The sequence below is a fragment of the Phoenix dactylifera genome, unplaced genomic scaffold (assembly GCF_009389715.1).
Source record: "Phoenix dactylifera cultivar Barhee BC4 unplaced genomic scaffold, palm_55x_up_171113_PBpolish2nd_filt_p 000026F, whole genome shotgun sequence".
NCBI lineage: Eukaryota > Viridiplantae > Streptophyta > Magnoliopsida > Arecales > Arecaceae > Phoenix > Phoenix dactylifera.
In genome coordinates, this window is record NW_024067667.1 from 2,606,871 (window position 1) to 2,631,898 (window position 25,028).

At 38.7% G+C, this 25,028-nt stretch overlaps 2 protein-coding genes and 1 long non-coding RNA gene across 8 annotated transcripts in view; 2 read left to right on the top strand and 1 right to left on the bottom strand.

Annotated features, from left to right (window-relative positions):
* Nucleotides 1-2,799, top strand: part of LOC103712341 — a 54,186-nt gene extending 51,387 nt beyond the window's left edge. The window contains exons 13-14 of the mRNA XM_008798835.4: nucleotides 1,219-1,392; nucleotides 2,072-2,799. Coding sequence (XP_008797057.2) covers nucleotides 1,219-1,392; nucleotides 2,072-2,584 — 687 coding nt within the window. The 3' untranslated portion in view covers nucleotides 2,585-2,799. The remainder of the gene's footprint in view (nucleotides 1-1,218; nucleotides 1,393-2,071) is intronic.
* A 666-nt stretch (nucleotides 2,800-3,465) lies between these two features.
* Nucleotides 3,466-6,517, top strand: LOC103712342. 6 transcript variants are annotated; one of them, XR_003386653.2, is made up of 6 exons: nucleotides 3,466-3,986; nucleotides 4,081-4,118; nucleotides 4,426-4,490; nucleotides 4,602-4,687; nucleotides 4,788-5,159; nucleotides 5,543-6,517. It is a non-coding gene; the product is annotated as an uncharacterized LOC103712342 (long non-coding RNA). The 6 variants fall into 6 exon arrangements; XR_003386652.2 differs by having other exon boundaries at nucleotides 4,602-5,159; XR_005506943.1 differs by having other exon boundaries at nucleotides 4,081-4,687.
* Nucleotides 6,518-12,488: 5,971 nt separating this feature from the next.
* Nucleotides 12,489-24,623, bottom strand: LOC103712343 (peroxisomal adenine nucleotide carrier 1-like). Its single transcript, XM_008798839.4, has 5 exons — nucleotides 24,313-24,623; nucleotides 19,256-19,487; nucleotides 18,968-19,114; nucleotides 13,314-13,483; nucleotides 12,489-13,098 (listed from the first exon to the last, which is right to left on the bottom strand). The coding sequence occupies exons 1-5, from the start codon at nucleotides 24,456-24,458 to the stop codon at nucleotides 12,819-12,821; spliced, it is 975 nt and encodes a 324-aa protein (XP_008797061.2). The 5' UTR covers nucleotides 24,459-24,623; the 3' UTR covers nucleotides 12,489-12,818.
* Nucleotides 24,624-25,028: the final 405 nt, after the last annotated feature.

Here is a 25,028-nt window from a genome sequence, read left to right on the forward strand (position 1 = left end):
AAAGAATCAAATGTAATAAAGGAATGAAGAGAACAAAAATAAACAAGTTATGCATCTTATTTGGTTTGACTAGTCAGCTTTTTATTCTTCTTTTATTCTTATTAGTGTAAAAAGTGATCCGAAACCGTTTGGGGTTTGCTTCAAAATGATGGTGAACTTAAAGGTTTTAAACTGGGGTTTGTGTCAGGAAGTCACCTTACTGTCCTGTTACAAAAATGGAACAATGAACATTGTTTTTATCAAGTGTATAAATCATAAGTGTCAGGACTTTTCCTTTTGTGGTTTTTAAGAGAAAAATGAGTCCTATCTAAATGAATCTAGGGTTGATCCGGTGATTGACAAAGATACATACAAAATTTCGGATAATTAAAAAAAGATGCGTGCTATGAAGAAAGTTAACACAGACATTGCAGGAAATTGATCTAAGAATATCATGGCATAACTGCAAGAAAACTGCTGAGCTGCGAAGGGGTAATATAATTCATAAAGTAAGTGAAAGAAGAAGGGGGTAAGAGAGAATTAGAGACAAACTTGGCCTCAAATTGTCAATTTCTTTTACATGAAAAACCAGCCTAGACTCCCTTTCTAGCGGCCAGCCTATAGAGACCCAGTCTTTCCATGACTTGTTTTACATGTCATGCAGGGCACCTAATAAGCAAGTAACCTAAGTTTGGACACCCAGAAACCTTTCCTGTAATGCTAAGATTTGGATTCCCAAGGAACCCCATATAAAACACACCTTAACTATGAAAGTCAAATCTTCAATATTTGATGACTTTCAGACCCCAATCCAATAAATACCTAAAATAGGACCACTAGACACCATTCATATCCGAAATGTTACTCTAAAACCCGCAATATGATTGCCTTTACAAAAGATGCAAAAAAATACAATAAATCTCAAGGGAACCAGTTTTCTTCATTACCTGTAGTGATCAAATATGTAGTGACCATGAAGGTTCTTGCCCTACCGGAGTGTGTACATAGTAGGGCAAAACTAAGATCATTTAGTTTGAAAAAACGAAGCTACCTCCATAAGGATTATTCACCTAACACAGAATCTCTTCATGCCCAACTTGTGATGTTGATGACTTTTTATTCGCTGGAAGCTTATTTTACCAATAACTGTCACAATGATGGTAGAGAACACCCTAAAAGTGTTGTTTGGTCAATCCATACACAACTTCATTCCGCATGTGCTTTTGTTTGTGGCTGCAGGAAAATGGAAGTGGATTTGACCTTGGTCCATCTTCTTCTAGAATTTATAGTTCTAACCTTTCAAATGGCTACCAACGTGGTCAGCTCATTCCATCCGCAAATGATGAAGAATTCATTGATTATTCATTTGACAGCTTATCAGACATACCATGCAGCATGGAAGATGAAAAAAGGGTAAGTTGGTTAGCTAAGATCCAATGTTTAAGCTCTGAGTACCAAATTTCTAGCTGCATTGTAATTTACTGTTAATGCTACTATTTGGTGACTAGTCCATGTAATAATGTGTTTTTTAGCACATAGGAGATCTCTTTGGGGCCCTGTGGGACCAGGGAGTTCCAGCTAGGTGCTGCTGCTCTGGATCGGGCATCTGAACACCCGATCTGGGCCGGTGTGGGCTTTTCCCCAAATTCTCCACTATCCTGCTGGGTTTTGGCTAATTCAGCTGTATCCAGGAAGGCCTTATTAGGGCATTCTCAGATGGGCCATAGCCAGAAACTAAATCTTCCATATTTTTCTTAAGAGTTCAGAGCCTTTTCATTGCATTTAAATCATAATCAGCTAATCAGTGTATTTTCTACCTAATATTCCTCCAAGTGTAGTCCAACTTGCTTGTTTCAACAATCAATGCTTGTGGGTTCTGGAGTGGTAGTTTTGGTGTTAAACCAACTCATAACAGTGAGACTGAGACACAGCCTAAAATCTGCCTGTTGTTATTGAAAGAGGGTGAGGAGAGGGGGGAAGGGTCATTGCCACTGCATGACATAAGCAACTACTCAGTGGGCTCCCTGGACTTCGTGATTCTTGTTCTTCTAACTGAAAAAGGAAGTTCATATTTCTTTTGCTTGGGATGCAGATGTTCATGGAAGCAATCATAGAATCCCTGAAGGACCTGGAGATGAGGCAGCCTCAAGATCTTCCATCCAATTTAGGGACTGCAACATCTGTGTCATTGGATGCCATGGATCCTGTGACTGCAGACTCTAATGCGCCATTGGAGACAGTAGGGACCTCCATGCTGGAAAGCAATGAAGATGCCACAAAAGCTTGCACTGCAGGGTCTAATGGGGCATCAGAGGCTGTAGGAAGCTCCACACCGTCAAGTACCAATTTGGACTCAACTGTGGACCCAGCACTCAGCAGTCAAGGATCGCATGCCATGGAACCAACAAGTGCCAAGAACTCCTCAAGTAGTGATACTGTGTCTGGCACTGCTTGTACTTCAGCGGATGGTAGCAGCTCAATACAGGATGCTGACATGGCAGCCGGAACACGAGCCACATTGATAGTACAGAAGAACCCAGCAAGCCACATCATGGATGGATTGGCACACCGCTGGGGTCTGAAGTTCTTCAGGAGTAACAGATGAGATTGGATGATGATACTGTGGGTTGCCAAATCACTGCTTGTATAATGTAGTGTTACATAGTTTTTGATTTTTTGACAGGTGATTATTGTTATTTTTTCCCTCGTTGTTTGCACAATTTATTTATTATTTGTAAAGGGAAGAAGGAAACTAAGTGTGAACTACTTTAATCGATGATTCTGTAACGTCTGTGAATATGAACATGGGATTTCTCCAGACCACCACTTCCACACCCCAACTCGACTCCAAGTAGAATATAAAGTTATAACTACTAGAGCTTGGTTTTCAATTTGCAAGGGCCTCTTTCAACGGTGGCATTCTTTAATCTATCTCCAGTTATCTAGAAAACTAATGTGAAATGAATTATCGACGAACGGAAGAACGTATTAGGACTGGTACCGTTTCAAGTGATTGGAAATTTTTGTTCATTTTTGTATGTGGAATTGTTTTTTTTTTAAACCATTTCTCCCTCCAGCTAGACGGAATGTCTTGCAAGATCACCTGCACCAATTGTTCAGTGCAATGTAATTGTTCCAACGTAGTAGTCCTATTCATGTCTTTATGCTACAAGGTTTTAGCATGTGTCTGATCGTCTGCGTATCTCCATCCCATTTTTATCTTTTTTTTAGAGCTTTCCTTTTCAAGTTGTGCTTCTCCTATCTTTCCAAAACTGGTAACTCTAATCATATGTTTTTTAACCATAAGCACGAATTTTCTAAATCTATGTTATAACATTTATTATTATTTTGATTTAAATAAATCTCTTATTAAATTTTTTAAAATATCGTCTCACCCTATTTGCTTTTATATATATATATATATATATATATATATATATATATATATATATATATATATATATATATATATATATATATATATATATTTGCAACAAAAATTATGCGTATTCTCATGCCACATTCTAGTTAAAATTTAGGATCAAGTTTATTGTAAACTTACAGATTATTACCCCAGTCGGAATTTGGGACATTGAGCATATGGACGGTCACGATCTTGCGGCTTAGGTTCGTTTCTTTCTCCTCGTGGATGTAAGCAGAAACGTCGTCCAGAAATAAATCAACCAACACGAAATCCCAGTCGTCCGATGCGTTACGCAAATCCAACGGTCCATTCCCATCAGAAATTCAAAAATCGAAACGGTATCAACACCCCCCTCACCACCGTTAGAAGTGCTTAGAACTCTCTCGCCATCTCTCTCTCACTCGCTCGCACGCTCAGAAGCTCCGAGGAGGGTTTTCTTCTGTCCCTTGGAAAGATCCGAGGATTTTTTTTAGGGCCACAATGATGGGCGATGGAGCTTTGCCCGCGATGTCTCCCCCGCGATCGATCGAAGCAGCGCCGAAAGCAGTAGAAGAGAAATCCAAACCCCTTCAAGAAGTTCAAGGTTTCGATCCTTCAATCCCGAATCCCCTTCCTTTCTTTCGTTGTCTTTTTTTTTTTTTTTTGGATTTATCTAAGAATCTTGTAATCTTTTTCAGATCGAACCTTAGAAGCGCTCTCTGATTCCCGGATCAAGGTGTGATGCATCTCCCATCCCTTTCAAATCGAGAAAACACCATTTTTAAAAAGAAAATTAGGTCTGAGTTGCCTGAGATCTGTTCCAGGTTGAACCCTAGAAATTACCTGTTTTTCCGTTTAATGGATTTTGTGGTCGTTTCTTTCTTATATTTAAAATTTCTCTGGACATCAAAAGTTCAAACCCTAGAAGACACATGCTTGATTTTAGAAAATGAAAATTCGAGAGAAAGAGTTGTTCTTGTGAAAAGATACGTTTCTGATTATAATTTTGACTTGTGAATTGGGTTTCTTGCTCTCTCTCTCAGATTGAGAGCTGAATCCCTCAATTGTCTTCAAAGAGATGGAACAAGAATCAAGCAACCGTATCCAGGTGATTGATCTGCTCTCCTTAGTAACTGGAGCAGCAGAACAGATATTTCTCATTTTTCCTTTTCTTTTATATATTCAAGTCCTTTTTCTTGAATTCCTTGTCTCATTCCAGATGCTTAAGGATGATGATTGCCTCATTCCATCTCCTATTCTGAAGGGAATTTGTTCCTGATCTCTCTTCTACCCTTCAGCTTCTTGGTATATCGGCCACTTTCTTTTCCGTTTTTTTGAAGGACTGGTAAAGCTTCGGATGATCACCTACGAATCAGAGCAAATTCTAATCCTCTCTTTTGTGTAGGGTCTAAGTACAATAGTCTGATGAAGAGACACCGCGAACAGAGTGACGAACTTGTAAAACTACGGGCTAATTGTGAAATGCTAAAGAATAAGTACCTGGAGGAGTGCGAGCCTAAATGCGAAACCTTGAAGCAGAAGTACACAGAAGAGTGTGCTGAAAGGAAGCTCCTACATAATGAACTGATCGAGCTGAAGGGCAACATAAGGGTTTTTTGCAGATGCAGGCCATTAAGCTCGGAAGAGATCTCTAAAGGTTATTCTTCTGTGGTAGAGCTTGACCCATCACAGGATACTGAATTGCAGCTCATCTGTTCAGACTCCTCCAAGAAGCAGTTTAAATTTGATCATGTTTTTGGACCTAAAGATGATCAAGGTAATGTTTCTCTGTAGATGATTAAGATAATGAGTAATCATATGAATCACACGAAATCCTATGGACACCTGAGATGTAAAAGGAACAATTTGAGATTCATTATTGGATTCCTCATGGTTTGTGCACTGTTTCGTGTAGATAGTTTCCATGTATGTTTTTGGTAGAAGTGATTGGTTATCATAGTCATTCCTCAATTCCTTATTTGTATGAAAAAAGATTACAAAGAAGAAAGAAAAATTACATGCGGCAGATTCTTTGTATAACAAATTAAATCTTCAAATTACATGTTTTCTCCAGAAACAAAGCCTTGGTCGTCTTTTTAGTTTCAAATGTTCAGTTCAGTTTAGAGTTTTGATCTAATAATTGTTATGTTGGTTTTGCAGAGGCCGTCTTTTTGGAGACCTTGCCAAGTGAAATCAGTACTAGATGGGTACAATCTGTGCATTTTTGCATATGGGCAGACAGGTAGTGGGAAGACATTTACGATGGAAGGAACAACAGAGAACCAATATGCTCACAGAAAGTTCATATCTGATTAAGAAGCTTCTTTCCTTGGAACACTTGAACAGTTCCTCCAAAGCTTTGTAGTTAACACCTCTATTCTTTGAAGAGAACAGGAGTGTTAACTACAAAGCTTTGGAGAACTGTTCAAGTGTTCTAAGGAAAGAAGCTCCTTAATCAGATATGAACTTTCTGTGAGCATGTTTGAGGTCTATAATGAGAAGATCAGAAATCTACCTGTGAAGAAGTAAAAATCCCTTTCTTGTGCTTGAAAATATCATGGAGTGCTTGATTGTTATTTGGACTACAATTCTCTAACCTGAAATAAGATTGTAACTTTATTCTGGTTATATCTTTTAATAAATTTCATGAAGATTGGAAATAAAGCAAGTGGCAGACGCTTTTGGGAAGGGCTTCGAAGCATATCAAGCTCAAGCTCAGCAGCCTTTCTCGAGGATGGACTTCTCCATCCTCGATGTTGATGATGGCTACGCTGATGAAGGTGGCAACCCTGATGGCAGTGAAGGCGGGGATGCCGGCCACAATGAAGGTGCCAATAGGGATGAGGGCGAAGAATGAGGTCTTTCGCCTCATTATTTTTACTTATTTTTCTTTTTACTCGTGTGATCCTAGCTTGATGTACCTTTTTTTGTTTGGTCTCTTTTGGGGCTAGTGTAAAAGGTTACAAATTTAATGAAAGCAAAGGGTTTTTCGAGTTCTTGGCTTCGGTTTTTGGCCCCCTTTTATTTGAGTCCAGGTCGTCGTGCTGAGCTTAACCTTTCATTGTAGTCTTTTTTGGCTCGATCTCGGACGAGATTAATTTATGTACTGAAAAATAACAGATGCAAAGAAATTTTCTAAAGTACCTAATTTCGACCTTTGCTTGTCATTGTTTATTTTTTTATTTGGGTTTAGGCCGTCTCACCGGACCCTTTTGCTTGTGGAGATCGCCTTGGGCTCCTCGGTTGATCTTCTTGGAGTTTAGTTCTTGAAGAATTTTTAGTGAATTCAGTAGAAGGAGGTCGGTGCCTTTAGGTTGGAGATTTTTGGAGTCTTGCCCCATAAGTATCCCCATGCTAGAGTTCTAGAGGAAGTCCGAGAAGGCTGGTTCTGCTACTCAGTTGGCACGTCAAGCCTTCAACGCAGCTACTGATCTTCTCATCTCGAGAGTATACTCTCCGAGGCATCTCTGGAATTGGCTGCCTAGAGAAAATTCGAGTGGGCTTGGTCTTCTTATCTCAGTATTATGCTCCTCGAGGCATCTCTGGAATTGGCTACCTAGAGAAAATTCGAGTGGGCTCGGTCTTCTTATCTCAGGAGTATGCTCCTCGAGGCATCTCTGGGATTGGCTACCTAGAGAAAATTCGAGTGGGCTCGATCTTCAGTATACTCTCCGAAGCATCTTTAGAGTTAGCTACTAGAGAAAATTCAAATGGGTTCGGTCTTCTCATCTCGAGAGTGTGCTTCCCATGGCATCTCTAGAGTGTCTACCCAAGCTACCAGAGGAAATCTTAATGGGCTCGATCTTCAAGAGGTCGGCTCCTCCATTCGTCTTCGAAGTATACTATCGGAGGCATCTCTAGAGTTGGCTACTAGAAAAATTCCGAGTAGGCTCGGTCTTCGGAAGGTTGGCACCTCCGTTCATCTCCAGAGCATGCTCTTGGAAGCATCTCTAGAGTTGGCTACAAAAAAAAATCCGAGTGGGCTCAATCTTCGAAAGGTCGGTGCCTCCTTTCCTTTCTAGATTAGGGTTTCGGAGAGATCCCAAGAGAGCTCGGTTTAATGAGTCCCCAAGCATCCCCGGGTTGTCTCCTTTATTAGGACCTGGGCATCTCCAGGGTGTCCTAAGTCGATTATAATCGGCACAGCATTCGATCTGAAAGATAAACATAATGAGAGAATTTTTATTGAAAATAAGTTTAGACTATAATAAGCCTTACTAATAACAGGCAGAAGCTTACTGCGGTCCTAAGGCCACCAGATCGGGGCGCTGTCGAGGTCTCCCAACCATACGCTGAAGATCTTTAGTTGCCGGATTTCAAGATTCTTCAAAGGCTTGAGTTTGGTGATAAGCACCTTGCACTTAGCTTCGCTACTCGTGGCGAAGGATTCGAACTAGGGAACATACTTTGCTAGGGTCGGTGAGCATAGGACCAGCTTTGCTGCCCCCTGGGCACGATAACCCATCTATGTGCATGATTTATGGCGACTCTGTGGTCGTCTTTTTTGAGAGGTTCAGCTATCTGAGGCACTTGGGGGTCTCGGCAAGCTTGCCTGCGATGATGTTGGGCGATTGTCTATTCTGGGGGCGGTGGATCAAAGGCCAAAGCATGCGCTTTTTGGTTCTGCCGAGGGCGTACATATCGGTCTTGCCACCCATGCTAGATGAGTACTTCGATTTCGTCCTTGAGTTGAATGCACTGCTCGGTGTCGTGGCCATGGTCTCAGTGGAAGCGGCAGTAATTTTTTTGGCCTCTCTTAGTCATCAGGCCTTCATTAGATGCGGCAGGCATAAATAGCCTCGTCCTTCAATTTTCATGAGGATCTGGGCCCACAAAGTAGTAAGAGGGGTGGACCTCCCCAACTTTCGAGGAGGGCTTTTGGGCCGTCACGAGCCCTCCTCGTGCCGAAGTGAGACACTTCTCAGCTCTCTTTGCTCCTCGCATCTCCTCTTGGTTTCTTGGGGGAGTCTTCCGTTAGCAGATTCGTAGCAGGATATCATAGCTTCCTCGGCGTTAATATACTTGTCGGCTCGTGCCAACATTTCAATGAAGTCAATGAGGAAGCGCATTTTCAGGGAGAAGAGAAAGCTTGATAGCCGTAGACTGCTCTTTGTTGCAGACATTGCGACCGACTAATCTAGGTCACGGACCTCTAGCGTCTTTGTGTTGAAGTGCTGACATATTCTCTGAGGGATTCCCTCTTCCGCTGCTTGATGCCGACCGGCATGTCCGAGCCACAATGTCATCTTTGGTTGGAGATGAAGTGCGTCGTGAAGAGGCAAGTGAGATGCCCAAAGGTGTGGATACACTCAAGTCAAAGCCTAGGAATTAAAACCAAGCCACTTTGCGCAGGGTTGTAGGGAATGCTTTGTAAAGCACGACATTAGTGGCTCTATGCAGCATCATGAGAAATTTGAAGCTCACAAGGTGATCCAAGAGATCCGAGGTGCTGTCGTACGGCTCCACTTGAGGCATCTTGAACCAATGTGGGATTGGTTCTTCCATAATCTATTGGAAGAAAGGAGGCTACGAGGAGAAGTTAAGGTTGTTGCTCAACACGGAGCCTGCCCTTTGAGGCCCTAAATCTGGCGGTCCATTTTCTCGATCCTCCTATCGAGGTTGATACCCCGCTGAGGCGGAGACTCTACAGGACGAACAGGCGAGAGGCTCTGGACGAAGTCCCCACCGGAATGGGGGCTTGGAGTGCACCGTCTTCCATTCCGGGTGGGGTCGCTCCGTCGGGTGTGCTGACTCTGACGCAACTGCTCAGAATCTCAGTCCTGAGAATGGGGGCTGTCTTGGGGCATGTGGTGTACCGATGACTGAGAATGGGGGCTATGCTGCCAGGTTCTAGTTGGACTGGCCGTGCCATTGCTTGCTGTAGGCTCTAGACCGCCATGATCAATGCCTGCTCCTATTGAATAAGCAGGTGGAATGCTTATTATCTACAGGCGCGGCGGGCCACTCCAATGAAGCAGGTTTGGGGCTCTGCAACAATCCTTGGGAGGTCGGAGTGCGGCCTTGTGAAGCATGCGATGCTGGTTTTTTCTCTCTTTGGTTGTTGGGACTGTCAGCCCTTGTCGACTCATGCCAATTATCCTGCCCGAGCGATGATTCCTCAGTTCACTGGCTCTTTAGCTGGGGCCGAGGAGTTCACGTTGGATGGTCGGCTGCTTGGCTGTGGCTGAGGTAGCTCTTTTCGGCTTATATTCGAGTAAAGGGAGAGATTTTGTTAGAGGTCAGAGTTACCAAATATTTTCCCCATCACTAGTTAAAATCATTTGAAGAATAATGAAAGAAATGTGAAAAGCATGGGATGATTTTGAGCAAAGATGGCAATGGCTTACAACCTTATTAGACTCGTTCTTAAGTCTCAAGATTGTTCTAATTCATAATGGACCCAAATAAATTTTAATTAAAAAAAATCTCTCATTACTTGAAATGACATCACCAAATTTACCATAGTCAACTTCCCATCTGCCCAAAATATTTTAGTTTTTCTTTCTATCATATAATTGTACTGCACGGTAAATTGATAGATTTTCCAAAGTTTGAGTTTGAAAATGTGTAAGTATGCTTTTCCAAAGTTTGAGTTTGAAAATGTTTAAGTATGCTTTCAGCTTCCCCACCTTCCATAACATTTCATCATCTAGAAGGAAGGATATTCTTGTGGTCTTGTTTACGGTAGCAATGAGTATGGCTCCCACCAGCATCTCTATCCATAAGCTTATAAAAAATCTTTCAATTTTATGCCAGGAGCATCTACCAGACCAATTTCAAAAGCCGAAGCATTTGATATTTCACATTGCGATGATATCGTATGAACACATGAAGACATATGGAGAGTGTTTATGCTGTGGAGTTGAATATGTTTCTTAAACTTATCCCTCCAAGATTTATCCTATAGAATAGCTTACCATTGGACAATACAAGGGACGTTCCTTTAAAATTTATCTGACCTATCAAATGCTGCCTAAAAATTAACATCTTTATTTGGTTGGGAAATAATTAACATTTTAGAAAGATAAGTATACAAGATTAACCTTCAAAAAGAAGTAAAGTTATGATGGATTGAGATTTTTGTGAATCTTCATAAGCTGCATATTTTTTTAACCTTGCAAAACCATCTAATTAAATATATTGAATTGTATTGCCTAAGATCAAGATAACAATAATTTTAATTGCAACTTACTTTCTCCATGTTAACTTTGAAAATTGATACATTTTTGATGTTGTAGCAGCTTGTAGTTACTTTCTCTTGTATATTTGGCGAGCAACTATTATTATCTCAATCTCACCTAAAGCGTAACGCTTGAGTCGTACTACATCAATATTGATGGCGTAAAAGTCTCTAGACATGGAAACTTACCATGAGTAAAATGTGTTTGTAGTAACTTCTTTAGTTGATTTCTAGAGGTGGAAGAACGCGTTTAGTACTTTCCTTTTTTTTCTTTCATTATTTTTCTATTCTTTTATTCTTGCAACATGTTCTCAGCTGAAAAATCCAACACCTTGATCACATATTGCATCGAATGAAATATAGTGTCCATGAATCCATCTAAAGCCAATAAAAAACTCGGCTTAGAACTTTTTAAAAAAGATTTTTTTTTGCGTATATATCTTTATAAATATCTGAAATGGCATGAACACCCTATCAAATTTACTATTTATATGTATACTTTATTAATTATTCTTTTTATATACTTACAAATTTACTACTTGCATATATATTCTTATGGATTATTTATTTTTGCATGTAAACCCTTATAAATTACTTGTTTTTGTGTGTATGTCCTTAATTTAATAAAGGTAGACATACAAAAAGAAATAATTTGTAAGGGTATGCATATAAATAAAAAATTTACAAAGTTACATATGCAGTTTCAGATATTTATAAATAAAAACAGTAATTTATAAGGTTATACATGCAAACAGTAAATTTGAAAAAGTATACATGCAATTTTAGATATTTATAAAAGTTTATATATGCAAAAAATCTTTTAAAAAGTGGAACTTCTCATGTTCAATTAGTTCCTTTACGAGGAGATAGTTGTAATATAAATTTTTCAATGGCTTGTTATATGAAATTCAGCTTTTTAAAAGCTCCGAAAAATGGTAGCTCAGTTTCTTATCGTTTTACATGGTGCAGTTTACTTGTTAACTTTTTAAAAGCCAAGTCTTTCACTTGGTAGCTATTTCTTTTTCAAAATGTACACGGATTTTCAAAAGCTGCAAGTATTTAAATCAATGCCCTAGAGTTTGTTAAATGAAACTCAACTTTTCAAAAGCTTTCTCCCATGATTTGCACTAAAAGGCTTAAGCAAGATACTACAAGGACTAAAATAATGTGATTGTAATGTATTTACTCACTATCGGTACCAATAATAGCAATCAACTGGTTCAAGAAAGCTTCCAATAGTCTCAAAAATACTATAATTCAATATATCAATAATGCACATAATGTTTTAAAATAATTTAGTACCTCGATCATTTGAACTCCAGCATTGAATATTGTATAGATAATTATCGGAAATTTAAGGAGTTAAACATTTTTTGCTATATATAAGCTGATAACCCTGGCCTTTTTCTTCTTCCAGGAAGCTGGAGCAGGACCATTTCATGGATTTCTAAGACTGCTTTTGGTTGCAAAATAACCTTCGAATAAACCATGGGATAGTAGGTCATCCCGCGAAAACATACATGCAAACAGACAAATTTCAGTCAACAGCATATAAAGTTGATATTCATGGAAGAAGTCCATTCAGCATGGTGGAGTTGGACAAGTCTCCATTTCTTTTTCCTATTTACCCCTTAAAAAAGGATTACTTACTCCTCTGGCCTCCCCGACGACCTTCGTCTATGCCATTTCTATCGTAATTTCAAAGGTGATATCCTGCCAGAAATCTTACGGGTTGATAGGATCTTCCAGCATCCAAATAAGACCTTAATCACCATAATATTCCAATAATGAGGAAAACAATGACGACTCAATGTTGGATTTCTACGAGTATTTACGGAAGGAAAGAACAAAAGCAACATGAGCCAGATTTGGAGTGTTCTTTTTGACTCATCATATGATCATTTGCATAATAAAGCACAAGAAATATTAAACCCAGAAGAGCCATGGCATTCCAAAGCAAGAAACAGTATCAGCACTTATGATGCCCCAACTCAATATCTCATTACATCCAACAATTTTCCTGCAGATTATTCATGTGACATCCTCCCTGAGAGGCCATTGTTCGAGTAATAGAAGCAAGCAAATAAAAGTAGAGCAAATATCTGAACTAAATTTTTTACGTCTTTTTTTCTGGAGAAAATTTCAACAACAGTTGGCTGCCTCACTTCTGACACCTATTCCTTTGACCAACAAAAATTTTGCATATCGGAAATTAATCAGCCATGTTATTTCTAAGATAGATATAAGTATGGATATCTATGTGCTCTTTATCCTCCTCTGAGAAACCAACAGATATCTTCGAAGAGCAAGCATTGAGATCCAAGTATACCTAGAAATTTTCTCCTTAATCATCAGCAGCAATGCAGAGCTCAGGACAGTCTTCAAAATCTGAGCCTGCAACCCCTTATAGAAACCAGAAATGCCTTCTTTTCTCCATATAGCATGTAAAGCATCTATAATTGTCTTGGGTGGTTTGGATGACCCATCCTTTTCGGAGCCATCATGTGAACTAGAAGCCTGAATCATGACTTTACACCTGTTCACAAGTTCTTGATCTCAGAGTTGCTACAATGATTATCAGCTTGCCACAGGAAATAGCAAATTAACCTCATGACATTATACCGAGCAAATTAACAAAAAACACGAAACAGCAAATTATGAAAGGATGAGCAGCTTTTTATTAGCACAGATTCATTCTAGGAATTAATATGGTTAATACTGAGTTAGAAAATCATTGGAAGACCTTGCTACCTGATTGCTGGATAAGTTAGGATTGTTGCCACACTCTTTGAAAGGGCACCTAATACAAAAGCTGAGAAGGCTGAAAGAGCTTCTGGAGAAGATTTTGCAGTAGCTGGGGAAACCTGAGTGCTTTGTCGCCTCTTTAAAAGTCTTTGTTTCAGCTGATCAAAAACTGTGTACTGCAATGTTGTCAAGTCAAAAGTTAATTAGGTTCGCTTTCTTAAATTCCTAATTATAATAGGAATATTGTGGTGTTTCCACCCATTGAGTTTGTTAATTACACAAGATCAAATGGAAAAGTTTTTTTAATTCTCAAATAACATTCTCATCATTCAGCAGCAAAGAACACATGATGAATAAAAATAGTTTTGGCATATAATTGTAATCTCCACACCGCAGTATAACCAAGTGGTCCAGCTCATCAAGGATGCACATATGAAGGTTCATAGCACAAACTGATGTATCAGAAAGGTGGGCAATGACATCATATGCTAATTACCTTGTCCTATGTTAATTTGAGGTCTCCTTCACTGAAACTGACAACTTACAGACAAATCACTAGCATGATGCTGACAAACCATGCGATGGAAAATATTTAAACCCTCTATGCTCAAACTACATTATCCTTATATCTTTTTTTTTTAAAGAAGCTTCTGATGCTTTTACAGTGGCTTATAGTCAATTTCTAAGATCATTACATGATATCTGATTTTCAATTTTAGTTCAGAATAAAATAAGAAGAATAATAAAATCATAATTCCAGATAGAGTTTTATCAACATATTTTCCAAAAATCATTCAATAGTGTTTAGTCATATATAAAGTAGAATTTTAATGAGTTATAATTCACGACAGGCAAGCAGAAATTTCAGATTTTTTTAGCCTATATAAAGCAATATAAGGTCTCAAATTTAATGGGCAACAAACCTCAGCTCTAGGCCATTTTTAGTCGCAAAGTGCGAGTCCGTGGACTCTATAAAAGTAAAGAAGATGCAATATTTGGAGAATAAAATGAAAATAAGGTTGAAGAAGGTACACCTCAAAAACCATAGTAAAGAGAGTTGTTTTTTTTTTCCTCTTCTTTTTTTTTTTGGGGGGGGGGGGGGGGAGGGGTGAATAGTTGGGGGAATGATAGACCAAGGCCAAAGAAAGAAGAGAGAAGAGAGAAACACAGTTGAAAATCAAGCGGAGAGAGAGAGAAAGACACATGACAAAAAGGGTTTCTAATTTTGGGTCCCTTTTTTCGAGCCCATATGCATGCAAGCACAAGTATGTTTGTCGGGGTGGGGCAGAAAGGGAAAAGATTCGGAGTCCAACACATTGGATGCTGGATTCTAGGCCTTTTCCTATATATATCCATTAATATATATACATATACACACAGAGTCTGCTGTACCGGCCGGTACGGGCCAGTACCGCCCTAAACGGTACCAGATCAACATGATCCAGTACCGGATTGGTTTTTTTGGAGAACCGGCTGGTACCGGTGACATACCGGTGCCAACCGGCCGGTTCGCACCAGTACGTCAGTTTTTCAAAATTTTTGTGCATCATTTGGAGATATTTTGGTAAATGATTGTATCTTAATTTGAAGATATTTTGTGTATCATTTTATCATTTGTATCATTTGGAAGTAATAAGATGCATCATCTATCTTCAACCCTAAACCTAAACATAGAAACATCAAAAATCATAAAAAATAAAATAAAAAAACATCAAACTTCACTTAATTTCACACAATAAGATTCAACAGAGACAACTTTTAGAAAAAAAAAGGGGCCGGAACCAAAAACCCGGCCATTCAACCGAGATCGGTATGAGACCGCTACGTACCGCTCTGGGCACCACCGGTACGCCAACCGGTATGGCGGACCTTGTATACACATATACAATATATATGCATATGCATATGAATTCGATTGCACACGAAATGTTAAAGCTGTAGTTAAAAAATTTAATGATTCTAAAATAAATGGTGAACCATCCAAATCAAAGATCACTATTATCGACTTTGGTTTCCACATTTAAAAATACCTAGAAGTTTTATTATATCATTTTAAGATCTCTAATTTATGCATCAAGTGGGTGCAGAAATACAAATGCCTATTATACTAGTATGCTAAAATACATGATAGGACATTTAAATCGAGAGTCCACTTTGTTGATCATGATGATCTGCATATCACAAAACATGTATTGATTTTCAATCAATAGATTCTGATGCTCATATTATTGTAAAACATCAAATCATGTCATTAAAACCATTCATTTTTGTACCCACTTAATCACAAATGTTCCTCAAAATGCAGCATCTGAAAATTTGTACATAGGATTAAAATGAAAAAATTATTTCATAATAACACATTTACAAGACTTTTCAAAGATTTGATAGTTGAAATAAGGAGATTCTCTTTGAGTTTGTTCCCTTGGCTTCAAAAATGTTTACAATTCCTTTTTAGTCCATATCTCCTCTTTTTTTTTTTTTTTTTTTTTTTTTTTTTTTTTTTTGCTAAAGAAAAAGGGGTAGGGGGGAGGAAGGGACAAGCCCACCCCCGCGTAGCAGCCCCCACTGGGCCCCCGCCCCGCCAGGAGAATGTTCGATGCGGGCAGAAATGGCCGTGTGTTGGGCACCCCGACCGGTTTTACTCATACCCTCCCCACCCGTAGGCCCGGCTCAGCTACTCCTCTGAGCTCTGGCTCGAGTCCCACGTGTGAGTACGTCACACCCGGCACCACCCCGGCTACTAGCGGTTCAAGAGCGGTCCTACACCACAAGTCCAAGCAGTGGCCAAAGTAGTGAGCTTCGGTCCACAATTTAATCGTCGCCGCAGCGATTCGAACTTGGGACCTTATGGTTAGAATTGCTGCCCAGTACCACTAGGCTACCACCTTGGTGGCTATATCTCCTCTTTCATCTACGCTCTAACCAAGCCAAAAAGGACTCTTTGGAGCACTGCTTTGTATAAGCTTAAAGTATGTGACAAGTAGTTTAACATATTGACTAAACAACCTTCTAAGTTTCAAAGCAAGCCTATCTCTTGCCCAAAGTTCTCTAGGCCAGAACTAAATCCTTGTTAACAAGTTGACAACAGCTTGAAAAGTACCACAAAAAAAAAAAAAAAAAAAGAAATCTATTGGATTATAATTCATGCATAAACTCAGCCCCATTGAAATGCAATAGACTTGTTGGTTGAGGAGGTTAAGGTATTTTGTATTTACAAATAATGGCAACTGATTTTTCAGTGAGATAGATATTGAAGTACAAAACATAAAACATAAATGCTTATAAACTTCTGCTCCTGCTAACTCCCTAGTAAATGTGTTGGAATCTAATTTTACTATTCCACATATGCAGAGTAATGTCCCACTATTTCAGGAACCAACGTCTAACTTGTTCAGGAGCCAGCTAACATGTTGACCAAATTAGATGAACAAACAATAGAATATCGACAATGCCATTGTTTCAAGGAAATAACCTTGTTTAGCTAACAGTGCATATTTTTATTTGTCCAAAATCCAAATACTGTGAATACTGGCCTAGATCCAAAAGGATATAAAGCACAAAACGTCAGAAGGTTGACAAGCCACTTGCGGAAAAGGAGCCAAATATGCAGTAAGCAGAAAGTGTGTATTTTCAATACTAGAATTCTTTAATGCATGGCGGCAGAAGCATCCCAAATTGGATGGTTTGGGGTGTACCAAGCCGCACCAGCAGCGGACCGGGACAGTTTCGGCAATCAAAACGAAAATCCGTCAATAGTGGGGGAGAACAAGAAAGAAAGAGAGAAAAAGAGAGAGAGCAAGTGGGGGAGGGAGAGGGAGAGGAAGGTGGAGGCCGGCCGGCAAAGGACCGGTGGAGACTGGTGAGCCGTGCGGAGGAGGCAGAGGAGGGTTTTCTCCTCCGAATCTGCTACTTCGTTCAAAATAGAGGTCTCAAAGGGGGGCCCCTTTTTAATTTCGCGATGTTTAAGTGAAGTCGGCAAATGGAGCCCCTCCGCCTCGTCCATGCGGCTTGCCGGCCTCCGCTGCCCTTGTTCTCTCTCCCTCCCTCTCTCCCCCTTCTCTCTCTCTTTTCTGCTCTCTCGTTCTCCCTCTCCCCAGCCTCCTCTACAATGTTGGTACAGGCCCAGCACAGAACAGTATGGGGGCATACCGACCCGTGCCGCCGGGCAACCGGTCCGAGCTTAGATTCCAGCACAGCAAAACCTGCTTTAATATATTAGAGAGAATTTTCAACCAAAAAGGATAAAGATTATTTGGCGCACATATGATTTCACCATGGTATGAAGTCTCAGCTGAAACATTAAAACTGCTAAACCCATAAAATGTACAAGGAATAAGGAAGGTATAGTAATGCAGTGAATGACCTAGCATCGAATATTGGTAAAGTAGTAATAATATAAGCACAAGACCATTCTCCCACTCTTCCCGACATGCTGAGCTCCACAAATTTTTGTACATTCAAAACAAAAGGGGAATCGATTCCACGAAAGATGGGATCAGTAAATAGCCACTAATAAAGTGATTATATTTTCACTGGTAACTGATCTAAAACAGCAGTTAGGCATAAAGTTTCAGATGGAAACAAATATAGTGCTAAATCTGCTAAATATATATGGGTCATGATTTCAATGCCTTGTCATATCTTTATTTTTATCAAATTTGAAGAAACTTATTCTCACATTGAACTTAGATTTTGCATGTTTCAAGATTTGGGAGCTGCATTATTGGTTTCATAAAAACTTGAAGAAAATTTTTGTTGACATACTGTAGGCTATCCTATGGCTTAAATCTCATAGATGCGATGGCTGTTTTGTTCTACATCGTCATTGAAAAATAAATAATATTTTGACTTTTCAGCATGGCACCACCAAATGCCATAAATTACAAACAATACAATAAATTTTAAAATGATTCCTAATTTATGTCGCTTGTTTTATAGTATTGATATTTTGGCTGAAAGTTCTGAAACTAGAGCGGAACAGCTGAAATCAAACTTGCAAGCTCAACTCACCAAAACCAAGACTGACTGATTTTTAAAAGCCTGGGGTTTCATAAGTCCACAACCACATAAGGTTATGTCTTACTTTCCTGCTTTAAAGAAATCCCTTATGATTCAATGAAGTAACCAGTATTGCATAGAACTGTCATATCATATTTATTGGAAGATTTATTCTCTTCATCCACTCTACACATTAAACTAATTAATCTGTTTGTCCAATGAGAACTTGGGAAAGGAAATAGAATTAGAAGAAATCAGAGAGTATGCCAGGAATGGCATATTTTTATTCTATTGTCATTTTTTCCCCTCACACAGATTATTCCATGCTCAGAGCCCTATGCAGCAACTTTAAGATTTCACCTCCATATCCTTGAAACTGATCATTGCAGAACCTTTCAACCAAACATTCTGATAAACTAACTAACTTAAGAAATAGAGAACCATTTAATTACTTCAAAACCGATCTAAATCTGATTTTTTTGGCCCACAGCATGCATTCAAAGTTCTACTTACTAGATTAGTAGGTAAAATACTAACACTAGTTTAATAAATTGCATAAACAATAGAGAAGCTACATGATGTGTCAACTAATATGCAATTTATATTTTCACTTTGCATAGTATTTCATATGATCTCAGTACTAAAAGTTACCATTACGGTACCTGAATAGCAGGATTTGAGGTTAATAGAAGAGATACTCCCAGACCATCAAATGCATCACTCCATGAACCCTCTGAAAAAGTTTCAAATAATCCCTTGGATTTACCAAAAGAACTCGTTTGCATTCTGGAAGATGCTGTATCCAATGGCTGAATAAAGAAAAAAAATTAACAAAAAAGAGAAGCAACACAAACTATACTCAAAATTCTAAATAGAAAGTTTGCTACAATGCCTGAAAGCAGGAATCTACTTAAACCTGATATCGAATTTCATGTCTAATTATTGACTACCTGTGTCACGATGGCAGTGCAAGCACCAGCAGCAGCAGCTACAGCCAAGTTGGCTTTCATTCCAACAGATTTGGCTCCACTTCTTTCCAAATACAACCGCTTGAAATAGTTATAGCCATAAAAATAAACAAACTGTGATATGAAAGATTGCAAATTCTTGGTCCCAAGTCCTTGGTACAGGGAAAGAACTTGGTGCGTAGAAATTGCTTCCCACAAGACATCTGAAAGGTTCCTAGAAAATACAGTTCAAAAGAAATTAGATAAATAAATTATGCCATGTAAATGATGGTCTGCCGGAACAGTAAGATATCCAGTGAAGGAGAACCAAGTTAGAAACACGTATAAGCACTCACTAATAACTTCAACCTCCGCTCTATCCAGACTAGTTACACTGCCTTGATAGAATTAAGCATTTTATGTTAACTCTGTGAAACAGAAACAAGTTAAAAACCCATATAAGAAATGATTAATAACCTCAACCAATGCTCTATCCAGACTAGTTGATGTAGTTATGATATTCTCAGATATTTTTTAAATAATATATGAGCTTTAGTATGTTCTGTTGGTCGTCTAACTTCCATAAGCTGTATTCTAGGGAGTGAGCTTTAAGATTCATAAAAGAATTATATAATTGATAACCAATTCCTTGCACCAAAAAAAATCATCAATATGGGGTAGAGGCTAATCAGCTAATTCTTTACAATATAGTATCTGACTTGATCAGCACATAGGGTCCCCCATAAAACAATATGGAATTAGGACACTATCCAGAGAGCATTATACTATATTAATAGATGCCTTTAAGCATGGATGTCTAACATCCATCATTTGACCTGACAGACTCTCTAGTTATATGGTGTTATTTTCAATACTCTGCTGACTAAGGTTCACCATGGGCGGCTAACATTTACTATCACTACTATCACATGATAATGGATGCTTAACAATAAAACCACTACTGACATTACAAATCTTATGCTAGCAACCCAAATGTAATTGCAAAAACTTTGGATGTTTGGTTGATTCTAAGGACTTCGATGGAAAGCTTAAGGGTTTGACAGGCATACTACTTGATCCCAAGGGCCATGTTGAGCATCAGTAGAGCAGGTCTTATTCATAGAACTGGCAGATGCAGGAACTATAAAGATGCATTCCAGGCCATAAAGTTGGACTCATGAACATTATGTTATCAAAACAAGGGTACCAGCGTAGAAAGGGTAGGAGGGATACTCCTTTTTTCCTTGTTTCATTTTTTAGTCTACAATTGACCTACTTCCATATGCTTTTCCCTAGGAAGCAAAAGCAAATTCACAAACCTTGTTATTTGAGTTCTAAAGTATTCTGCAGTGGCCATTTAAACCTCATTTATTCTTGTCAGCATGGTTTTAGATCTTGACAGGATGCAGGGTGTCCTGGCTGTCCCATCTCATTCTTGTGAGAAAATAGAAACTGGGACTGGGATGGGACTCTGAAACACATCCACGTGAGAAAAAGAAGAAAAAAGGAAGATTACTTTCTTACAGCAAGTGCTTATTGGAATAATAAAGGATGCCCATATGCATTACTTTGGGCCTCCAAATCTGAGCAGGAAAATGATTGTTGGAAGGGTTTAATTAGCACTGTAATTGAAGGAAACCAATAATAACTGGGCAGCCTAGATGAGCAAAGTATTGACAAAGTCTTCATGGACTGTCAGAAGTTGAAGTGTCTTCAGTCATCCATCCTTGACCGAAACTATGAAAAATGAATAACAGTCAAAAGCATTAAAGACAATGAAAGCAATGAAAACCTCCTCAAAGTCATTTTGCAATTTGTACAAGTGATTCTCTGTGTGATCAGAATATTGTCTTCAAACCCTTTTTTTCTTTGAACTAGTAAGAATGTACATGCAAGTGCATGTACAGCCAATCTTCTATAGCTGGTCATTCTAAATAAATTAAATAGTTCAAACCAGTTGCGGCAACAGGTGAAGATCCAGCAATAACAGCCATTTTATGAGCAAAGAAGAACACAGTATCAAACCTACTTTATTGGCTGCACTACAAAAAGGGTTTAGAGCTTAACGACTTTCCTATATGTTTGAACAAAATATACCCATTAAGTTACAGAAAGCTGTATGTCTAATTAAACAAATACCTACTAACTGGATGGTTGAAAGGAAAGGATTATCAGGGAGCACATAGAAATTAAAATCCTAAACCAATCAAAATCGCAAACCCGAATTTTAAGACAAGTTGACCATGAGGGGAAAATGTAGGAGATGATTAGGAGACCATATCAGTTGCTTAGGCATCCAAATACAAGCAGAAGACTGGATGGACTGTTCTGGGCATGCAAATCTAAGCAGAAGAATGGCTGTTCGAAGTTTTTAGGGAGGACCTTGGTTAAGGAAACAAATTGCAACAGCCAGCACAGAGTAGGGAAGAATTGACTGGCTGAGTAGTTTGCCATGGTTCCTAATGAATTTTAGTAAGAATCAAGAAGAGGGCTAATTGGTAAATAAAATAGAGGACTTCAGTCAGCTGTCTGGGATAGTTTTTTCTTTTTCATAAAACTGAATCATAATTAAGGTTGGACATTTAGTTGATCGAGGCTCTGTAAAAAAAGCATTAAAATCTGTATTCTGGACGAATGTTTTGGACTTTTGGACATGGTTATATTAAGTAAGACAAAGTGGCCACAGGCTTTTTTCTTTCCCTCTTTGCACACATTTCTTATTCTTATACAACTTCTTTCACTTATCCCTCTATCTTCTTTCATTTTTTTTAATATTTTTTGTTGATAGATTGCTGCTAGTCCACAGAGGTTACTTATCTGAACTTCGTATCTGATTTCTAATCAGAAGTCATCCTGCTGCTTATTATACAAGAGAGTAAAAATAAGCAACAAATCTCAAATCAATTCATCTGTGCATTGAATCTGCTGCTAATTATCCTCAACTTAGACTTCAACCATCTCCGAAATAACCTGGATATGCATAAATTATGTGTTTGCTTTGCATTAAGTCATCTTCAAGCTTGCCGTAGTTGCTTGTCTGCTAGCATGATAAGCTGGTTCTCTCTCCATTCTGTCTACTGTCTGCATTTTTTCCTTTCACTCCACCATGGCTCACTGTTTGAGTTTCCTTGAGCCATATACCAGTAATCCCCAAACCGAAACAAAAGTTCAACTTCATCAAAGAAATTCTGTGTGTACATGATTGATCTTGTGAAGGAATTCTTACTGGGCTCCATTGTCACTCTATGTTACCTTCTGATTGCTATCTTTTCTTCACATACACGGCCTTGAATCCAACAAGCATGACTTGCACTCACATCAGTCCTCAGGTTTGAAATAATTTCTGATAATATAACAAGCAAAGCTTCAAGGTTTCTTGCTGTCCTTATCTTCTCAAGAAAGTTCGTTAAGTTGAACCTCCTTTAGGACCATCTATTGAGAAAGTCCCAGGAACTTATTTTAGCTGCATATCCTCCATCCATGATGACATCACAAGAAACTTGACTTGAGGGTAAAAAAACTCTGACAGCAATCCTCATCTTAAATCAGTTACCTCAAATAATTAACTATCAATATGAAAAGTTTTTCAATGTGCCAACCTTCATCAGCTGCATTAGGTTCCTGTTTGTCCCTCGTTGTACTAATATCTGCTAGTAAATCTACCTTTCCTGACATACCTGTACTTAAAATAACTTATAGTAAGACCTTTATTTACTCTAAAGAAACATATTGTGAAGGTTTAAAATGATTGATAATACGGATTGACTGATACTGGAAGATTAAATAATACATTAAACATTCTCAAATTAAAACTAAATTACAATAAGGAGGTTCACTAAACACAGAAGAGAAGGGTATATATGTGGGATGAAGCCTATAATTTGATAAGTATTCCAAGTCACTTTACCAATAAGTTTTCTAGGAAAAAACATTGGTTAGTTTTATATAAGGGAAGACATTATAATATCCACTATGAAACACGAAAAAAGAAAAACCACACAAAAGAGCCTGAATACATGAAAGATGGTGAATGCATCATATTACATTGTGTACAATTCTTTACAAACATTTCTATCAGAACCCTCCTGATAAAAAGTCATTTCTATCTCAATCATCCGGACAAAATTATTATCATTTACAAAATCTTGATGATTATTTTCAAAGCCAATCTGACAACTCAATTGTTCCCTACGGGAACATCCACAATCACAATGCAAGCTTAGTTCTTTTACCGCGACAGAACGATAACCATCAAGCCCTGCATCAGCAAAATGGTCAGCTTTATAAGTCCGCATTTCCTGATCATTCCTACCAGGGGCAGCCTCAAGTATTACTGCAACACTTTTCCAAATCATTCCTTGCAACTTTCATCAATGGAAAGTTCAGGTCCTCCCCTCTTCTTTCAAGATCCTTCAACACTAAACAATTTTCTTTTTAAAAAAAAAAAATAATAATCTCCCTTATAAAGAATTAGCCCCAAAATTTGGTATTCTCCTCCCAAAGAAGGGAGGAAGTCAAAGTCCTGTAGTGTGTACCTGGGATTTCAAATTCGCAACTAGACATTTCGAAGGTGATCTTATCTCTTCAAATTAGACCAAAAAATTTACTAAGATTTAACGAAGACCATGGTGCCCACAATAACATCAAGCACCAATATATTTAGACAGCATATAGCCAACGAACACTCCATTTTGTGTCACATAGTTGTCAATAAATCAAGAATAATTATAAATATAATGCATTTCATCTCAGAAAGGCACAACAACAAAAAGAAAAAGTAAAAGAAAAAGAAACACCAAGATACCACTCCAAAATTCTAAAATTTAGAAAAAACAACGGAATTCTCCAGATCCTCGAAAAGAGAACCAATCTAACAAACTTACAGATCGTAATCAATGAATAACTGACAGACAGATCAAAGAATCAATACACGAATATCATCATTTTTTATCTTTTGATCAGAAGTATGAAGATCAAATTCCAGACCACAAAACTGAATCGAAAGTGAAATCAAATCAAAAGAAAAGAAGAAGAAGAGGAGGATGAGAAAGCCCGTAAACCTGTATTTCTGCCGACCGTGAGATCGGACTTCGGCCTGGTATTTGGTCTTGCAGGTGTCGAGGGGGTACAGCACGATGTTGCTCGCCAGCGCCCCCACCGCCCCCGACGTCGCCTCCGTCAGCGATTCCCAATCCACGCCCGCCATCCTCCGACCCCCTAGATCACCGCTGCCTATTCACTATTCTCTCTCGAGTACTTAGACAGCAGCCTTTGCCTTCGCTTCTCCTCCGCGTTCTGATGTCTTCTCATATAAGACGGCCAAACTTACTATAATTCGAGCTCAAACGGGCTTTCTGCGACCGAGCCGTTTCTAGTAGTAATTAAAAAAATACGTATCGTTTATAGGACGAGGAGGAGCGTAAGATTGCGACGTCTTGACGGCATTCGGGTCAAACACTCAAAGGATCGGAGCGTGAATCGTCGTCTACATTGCTCGACATTTTGAGAAGTTTCTTTGGGCATCTGTGGCTGCTAATATTTTTATTTTTTTATATTTTTTATTTTTTTTAAATTTGGCCGGATGTATCCAAATTAGAGTTATATAAATTACTGTTTTTATTAAGAAAAAAAAGAGAGAGAGAGAGAGAGAGAGAGACCGGAGCGTGGGTTAGAGGAAACGAACGGCGTTTTACTGCGACCTTGGGCGAGCGGGAGTTGGTGCGTCCAGGTCGGCACCAACCGTGTGCGACGCGTTCGGTAGGTTTCCCTCCGTTGA

Coding starts and splice junctions, on each gene's coding strand:
- LOC103712343 (XM_008798839.4), bottom strand. CDS start 24,458: ATGGCGGGCGTGGATTGGGAATCGCTGACGGAGGCGACGTCGGGGGCG. Junction 19,115..19,255: donor GCACTGCCATCGTGACACAG/GTAGTCAATAAT, acceptor TTCTTTATTCAG/CCATTGGATACAGCATCTTC. Junction 13,099..13,313: donor CTAACTTATCCAGCAATCAG/GTAGCAAGGTCT, acceptor ACTTGTGAACAG/GTGTAAAGTCATGATTCAGG.